The sequence below is a fragment of the Empidonax traillii genome, unplaced genomic scaffold (genome assembly GCF_003031625.1).
Source record: "Empidonax traillii isolate 1590-97213 ecotype Southwest subspecies unplaced genomic scaffold, ASM303162v1 scaffold1492:size189942, whole genome shotgun sequence".
Taxonomy (NCBI): domain Eukaryota; kingdom Metazoa; phylum Chordata; class Aves; order Passeriformes; family Tyrannidae; genus Empidonax; species Empidonax traillii.
The window spans coordinates 46,249-53,442 of NW_020956685.1; the positions used below are offsets into that span (position 1 = coordinate 46,249).

The 7,194-nt window shown below is 50.8% G+C and overlaps 1 protein-coding gene across 4 annotated transcripts; it reads left to right on the plus strand.

Moving 5' to 3' along the window:
* The first annotated feature begins 404 nt into the window (after positions 1 to 404).
* Positions 405 to 5,119, plus strand: CDK3 (cyclin dependent kinase 3). Of its 4 annotated transcripts, none has more exons than XM_027907568.1 (8): positions 405 to 456; positions 1,015 to 1,193; positions 1,932 to 2,009; positions 2,171 to 2,291; positions 2,766 to 2,936; positions 3,195 to 3,296; positions 3,998 to 4,201; positions 4,587 to 5,119. In XM_027907568.1, exons 2-8 carry the CDS (start codon positions 1,066 to 1,068, stop codon positions 4,710 to 4,712), a joined length of 930 nt encoding a protein of 309 aa, XP_027763369.1. In that variant the 5' UTR covers positions 405 to 456; positions 1,015 to 1,065; the 3' UTR covers positions 4,713 to 5,119. The 4 variants fall into 4 exon arrangements, with proteins under 4 accessions (XP_027763369.1, XP_027763370.1, XP_027763368.1 ...); XM_027907569.1 differs by lacking the exon at positions 405 to 456 and adding an exon at positions 478 to 771; XM_027907567.1 differs by lacking the exon at positions 405 to 456 and adding an exon at positions 827 to 874.
* Positions 5,120 to 7,194: the final 2,075 nt, after the last annotated feature.

A 7,194-nucleotide genomic window follows, 5' to 3' on the forward strand; every position in this document is an offset into this window, starting at 1 on the left:
CAGACAGATATTTCAGTGCGAACTCAACCTTCATGAGCCACCAGAGAAACCACAAAAGAGTTTGCCATGGCCGTGTAGATCCCACTTCAGCCACAGAGCAACCGATGCTTTGGTTTTTTTTTCAAATTAGCAAAATCAGGATTAATTAAAAAATAAAATAAATAAATAAATAAATAAATAAGGAAATGGAGCTGCTGGCTCAGCAGTGGGCTAAATCAGCCTTTTTTAAATTCACGTAAAAGTTGGAACTGTGGACCCAAACAACTGCCAGGTCCATGACCACTCAGAGACGTGGAGCCCCCGAGCCCTCCAGATGACATTCCCTTTGGTTTTGCCTTTCCTGGTGCCACAATGCATAAGATTATTTTAATCTTGTCTTCTGTCAGCTGTCAAGTCAATAATTAATCCCTTCTCAAGGGCATCTTCCAAAAGGCTGACCAAGCGGCACAGCCCACGGTGGGAAGGTTAAAGGGACAGTTGCGCAAGACACACACAAAAAAAGGAAAAATAAAAAGAAAAATAAAAAAAAAAAAGATAAAAAAGACATCCTGCTGGGTCTTTGACCTCAGTGTGTCCCAGGGAACACTAATCCTGAACCTGATTATCCCCTTGATGCCAAAAACTGTACAAATGGAGCGGGGGATTTTCCCCTGGCACTGTGAAGTTCTTACTGCCTTTCCACAGGCCCCAAAGGACCTCTTTACATCCATTTTCCTCAGTTTTTGGCTTTAGCCAGCACACTGCACATCTCAGGCAGAACAACCGGCCCTGGTAAGCCGGTGTGTGGTTCTTTGGGTCTGCCCAAAGCCCCCCGGACACCCCCTGACCCCAGAGTGCCCAGACAGCCCTGTCCACCCACAGCCGCCCCAGGCAGGTCCCTGAGGGGGACCCTCAAGGCTGAGGGAGCAGCAAGTGGTGACTCAGACCCCGGCAGCACCTCAGGGGACATCCAGGGAGACCAAACCCCTCCCCAACATTCACCCTTTTGTTTCCCGCCTTGTTTTTTCCCCTCAGAGCGCGGCGCCGGCCACCCCCTCGCCGCCATCGCCAGGCGGAGGCAGCCCCATGGAGGCCATCCAGGAGTCATTCCAGAAGGTGGAGAAGATCGGGGAGGGTACTTACGGTGTGGTGTACAAGGCTCGCAACAAGCGCACGGGGCAGCTGGTGGCCCTCAAGAAGATCCGCTTGGACGCGTGAGTGGGGCAAAGCCACGGGGCAAAGCCCTGGGCCCGCCATGGCGCCAGGCTGGCATCTGAAAGGGTGCGAGAGGCTCAAAAAAGCCTGACATGAGGGAAAAAAGTGTCTCTATCATCTCGAGCGAGCGGTTAGGGCCTTGCCCAGTAACACCAGACCCTGGGCCCAAGGCGTGGGGCAGGGGGAAGCAGCTGCCATTTTGGGAGGTTGTCTCTCCCTCAGGGCTGTGGTGTGGGGGTCTGGTGAGGTTCAGCCTCCCAGCGGGGTCGGCCTCAGCCTCTCCAGGGTGGGACTGAGCAGGTAAAAGCTCATTGCCCTTCCTCTGGATCAGCCCTGGGCTGTCTGCACAGTGAGGGGTGTTTGTGGGCAGGGGAGCCATTGTGGTGGGACTGCAACCCCATGGTGGCCCCTCAGGATGGGTTGCCTGAGGGCCAAAGAGCTTTCGTCTCTCACCACCTCCAGAAAGCAAGACCTGGGCATTTAAACCATTATTGCCTCTCTAAATGCACCCTCAGGTGCTTCCAAACAAGCTCTGCCCTGGGGCTCACACTATCTGGGTCTCCTTGCCCACAACTCCATTGCCCCCTGTCTCGCTCCAGGCACTGCTCCATCCCAAACTCAAATGCTCCCCTGGGTAGGTGATGGGGTACAGTGGAAGAGGGAAGGGACACAGGACCCCAGTGGGCTGTGGGATCCCCCTGGGTCACAGGGTGCCATACAGCCTGTCTCTGCCACAGGGAGTCGGAGGGTGTCCCCAGCACCGCGATCCGGGAAATCTCGCTGCTGAAGGAGCTGAAACACCCCAACATAGTCAAGTAAGATGAACCCTGCCCCATACTAGATGCTGCCTTTAAATCTGCCTCTCTCTGCTCCAAAGGGCTCACAGAGCAGAGGCATCTGTGGGATGAGGGATGTTTGGGTATTCACAGAGGTTTAGGAGAAGGTACTGAAGGGAGAATCTGCACTTCTTTTGCAGGCTCCTGGATGTCATACACAGCCAGAAGAAGCTCTATATAGTATTTGAGTATCTGAGTCAGGACCTGAAGAAATACATGGACTCATGCCAGTCTGGAGCACTCCCTTTAAGCTTGGTCAAGGTACAGTGTGGAAGGAGTGCCAACAGGCAGGGCAGAGAGCACGTATCCCTGCTGCCTTCTGCTGGGCAGACTGCACCTTGAAAAGATTCCTCAACCTCTCAGACCCCAAACATTCCAGCTGGGAAACCCTCATGCCACTACTGCCCAGTACAATTATTTCCCAGCTGTTTCCACCCTCTCAAGCCCATCTCTGCTGCAGAGTAAACTGAGGGATCTATTGCTCATTGCCTTTATAGTGAGTAATGATGAGTGGGAGGAACTGACACTGCCTGGATTAGAGTCCTTCTGACCTCATGCAGGGTGGGAGCAGGTTGTGTGTGTCTCTGAGTAGTGGCCCACAAACCTGATGTTGCATTGTAGCAAGGTCTTTGTTCCCATTCAGAGCCATAAGTAATCCGAAGTGTGTTGGTTCACATGATCCAGCATTCAAAGTGTTTTCATCATGGCCTTACCTGAAATCTCTTCTCTCCTTAGAACTACCTTTTCCAGCTGCTGCAGGGTGTGAGCTTCTGCCACTCGCATAGGGTCATCCACAGGGACTTGAAGCCGCAGAACTTGCTCATTAACGAAGCAGGAGCGATCAAGTTGGCTGATTTTGGACTGGCAAGAGCTTTCGGAGTCCCGCTGCGCACATACACTCATGAGGTAGTGTTGAGGCTCCCACAGTGGGGTACACAAGCCACAGCGGGTGAACAGTAGCAGCAGCATCACCACAAGTTACTCATCCATAACAGAGGCACAGCCATACCCAGGAACACACTCTTATCCTGACCTGCAGCTAAAAAGTTACCTCATATGCCCTCAAAGTCTCCTGTCTCTAGCCTGGCTGCAAGCTGGGTTCCCACCTTCTCTGCGCAGGGTATATTGATTTGTTTCAGAGCTTGTTTGTTGGTTCCTTTCCAGGTGGTGACTCTGTGGTACCGAGCCCCTGAGATACTGCTGGGATGCAGGTACTACTCAACCCCTGTGGATATCTGGAGCATCGGCTGCATCTTTGCAGAAATGGTAGGATGGGTTTAAATACTGTCTTTAATGAGCAGGGAGGAGGCAGCTGCAGTGGGAAGATGGGATGAGATGCAGAACATCTGTGATACTGTGATACTTTCCCACTCTCTTAACCACCCTGAGGGTTAGCTGATCCTTATCTCAGAGAGAAATCTATCACCCCCAGGGGCCTGTCAGAAGGTTGCAGTTCCAGGTTCATGGGGACATGGTGCCTCTCCTCGCAAAAGGGGTAACTTCTGTCTTGCTGTCGCAGTATTTTGATCTTGGGAGGAGAGGACTCTCTTCCAGATGTCTCCACAGTGGGCTGCAGAGAACTAGCACTGTTGTAGCGTGGCAGAGTGCATATCCTAGGGGCCCGTATTCCCCTTGGAAGAGCTCTGGTTATCCCTGCAATGTCATAGCACTATGCCTTGTTCCCAAAGTTCCTGAGCTGCAGAGTAGGTGGGAGGGAGCGAGCCAGGGGTGGGTGTTAAAAACTGGAGACAAAAAGGGAAAAGGGACTGGCTGAAAGAGGGACAGCCCCAGGGCAGCACGGATCCATGGAGGGGAGCTGGAGACAAGCAGTCAGACACCTGCGACTTTCCCAACCACTGCCTGGCATTGCAAGTGTCCTGTTCTAGGACAAAGGGCTGCCTGCAGCAGGAAATAGGGCACACAGCTGATGGAAAGGTGGGAACTGCAGCCTTCTCCTCTCCTTCCAGATGACCAGGAAGGCCCTGTTTCCAGGGGACTCCGAGATCGACCAGCTCTTCCAGATCTTTCGCATCCTGGGCACTCCCACCGAGGTGACCTGGCCCGGTGTGACCCAGCTGCCTGACTACAAGGGGAGCTTTCCCCGGTGGCCAAAGAAGGAGATGAAGGATGTTGTTCCCAACTTGGATCGAGATGGGAGAGACTTACTGACGGTGAGTGAGGGCTGAGAACAAGACCTGGGGACAGATAGGACCTTTTCAAACTGGCAAAGAATAGAGATATATGAGACTGATTTACCTGGAAGTGTAAATCTGATCGGGGTCTGAAGCTCACGCCTGCCATTGCAGAAGCACCAAATCATGGAATAGGGCTCAGCAGGACAGTCACTGCATGTTCCTCTGGTAACCCCTGCACTGGGAGTCAAGGAAATCTTCTAACATAATCCCCACAGTTATTTATTTGAGTTGTGAGTGACTCCTCAAGCCCAGAGAAGGGAAAAGGCAGGACCAACACCTGCAAGTGGGCCCAGCCACGTGTGGGTGCGATCGATCATTCAATTTTTAAAATCCTGACTCTGCTGGGTTTTTCTCCTGGCAGCAATTGCTCCTGTATGATCCCAGCAAGCGCATCTCAGCCAAGGCAGCCCTCAACCACCAGTACTTCCTCTGCAGGAGCTCCGGGACCCCTGAACAGCGACGTGCACTGCGGAGAGAATGCAGATGAGAGGACGCAGCTCTCCCCAAGCTCCTGCACCTCCAGGTAGCACCGCAGCTCTGGTTTGGGGCCCAGCTGGGACTTGGGGTCTTGCTTCTCCTGAGGAGCCTGGAAGGGGACATTCTCGGCATTTAGAGACTCTCAGCCCGTTGCTGGGGGAAAGTTTGTTTTGCAGCCAGAGAGCTGTTTTGAAGAGGTCATGTGCAAAAGGGTGGGGATCATTTAACAGCATAAAACACTGTTTTATGCAATGTACAGAAGAGAGAGCATCTCTCAGAGGTTTGTCCTTGCATTAGTGAGTTAAGGTGACACACAGTGAGTTCTATCTCCAGCACTGGAGCATCCCTAGGTCTGTCAGTGGCAGTTGCTGGCACCAGGGCGTGCTGGAGCTCCACTTTGGGAAAGGGAGCACTTCTCTGCTGGGCTCTACACATTGTTTAATCTGAGCTGTTCAACAGAGCTCACATCCTGCTCTTCCACAAGCTGAAGAGCACTATCAGGAGTCTTAATTTGTGCCTTAGCTGGGACCTAGAAGCCAAAAGACCCAGTTAGCATAAAGTAGATCCAGTTAGGATAAAGCACTTGCTGCATATGACTGGAAACAGGAACAGCTAAACCACTGACTTTCCATCATCATTCCAGAGGTAATGCTGTTTCCTCTGCTTTATTGTATTGGAAATGTATTTGCAGTTCAGATGTTTGGAGAATTGTCACTAATTCTTGGTGTGGTTTTGACATTTTCATTTTTTTTCTTTCAGTACAGAATAAAATATATACTTGTAGTTTGTTCAGAAACCTTGGTGTTTATTATTTGGAACAGCCCATCAGGCTGCTGACGCAGGACAACCTGGCTAGTCCTTTTTTCCACAGAGCTGCTCTTCCTTCCTCATCTCCTGCACTCTTTCTTTTATTCTTTCCAGCCCAAACCCTTGGCAGGTGCAGAGATGTGCTCTCAATTCTGCTGTAGAACAAAAGTCTGATAGTTCTGCAGCCCAGTGTCTCACAGGGGTAAGCTGGGCTTGTTTTCCATCAGAGCTCACCACAAACCAGATCATAGTTATGTTCTGCTTATTTAAATTCTCAAAAGACAGATTTAACTCAAACTTCTGTGCTCCTGTTTTTCATGCATGTGCACACATGTGCCCTCCTAATACCTGTGATCCCAAAACCTGTTTTCAGCACAACTGATATCTCTGCTCCTGCAGCATCTTTTGGCCTCTGTATGGTGACAGCCAACAGGGGCGTGTTTGTGGATGAATCCACGGAGACATGGATGAATTCTGCTTGGGAATCATTTCCCTGCCTCTGCATACATATTGTAAAGTCAATTAATTTCATACAGACAATGCTCCACTGATTGCTCTATGCAAACAATGCTCACCTGACAAACTGTTTGCAGGAGAGTTTCATTTTTGTTTTGTTTTTAAAAGATCTGCATTAAGAAATAAATACCAAGGACATTCACCCAGTCCAGAAACATAGATAAAAACACTACAGCCCAATAAAATGAAGCAACAGGCTGAATTTTTAGCCTTTTGGTATCCACCTCCACTGCCAGCAATCAACAACAGCTGTGTTGAAATAACTGCTCTGGGAAGACCACAATTCATCACCCTGTGCTTGGGAAGGGAGGAGAAGCCATACCTGGATTTTCCTGAGCAGCTGACAACCCTGCCAGACAGCCAGGCCCTGGGGAAAGCCCCATGGCTGGGTGGTGCTTCCTACAGACACACCAGGACATGACATGAGCTGCTTTCTGCAGATGAGGGGCACTTGGTAGTAAAGAAAAGGATTTTTAGTGATTTTTTTTTTTTTCAGACTAGACTAGGCTGCTCAGCCGCCTAATCACCGCTGAACACCTTCACCCAGCCCCAGGTAAATACCTCCCACCACACTGTTAGGGAACAATTTGTCCAAAATGATTAACTGACTACCTAATTACCAGAACTCCAAAGTCCCTGTGCTTACAGGATAGGCAACAGCCCCATTGCCAATGGATCTTCCCTGCTTTCAGGCAGCTGAGAGGAGCAAAGCCAAGGCACTGCAAGGCTGCTTCCAGCAGCTTTGAAGAGCTGGGACCCAGGGACTGCCAGGAACTGCACTGTCCAGGGCTCCTGGGTTGTGCTGGGACATGATCCTTACCTGGCCATGCTCCTGTGCTCCAAGGGCTGTAGGACTTTCCCTGGCAGGCCAGAGTTTCTCTCCTGATCCATCCTAGCCCAGCTCCTGCCCTTGCTGCTGGTCCAGAGCAGCAGTGCCAGCAGTGCTTTACCAAGAGGAAGGAGGCTGGGAATGGATGCTTCAAATTCCAGACTAAATGGAAATAGAGGATAACTGATGCTCTGGTGAGGGAGGGAGGGGGTAGAAACCTCTGTCCTTATGGATTATTTGGGTATGTTGGAGTTACTGAACAGCATCATATAAAAGAGCCCTTGGAAGAGGGAGAAGAGCAGCTGACATCAGTAGAAAGTAATTTTTGTAATCTGACAAA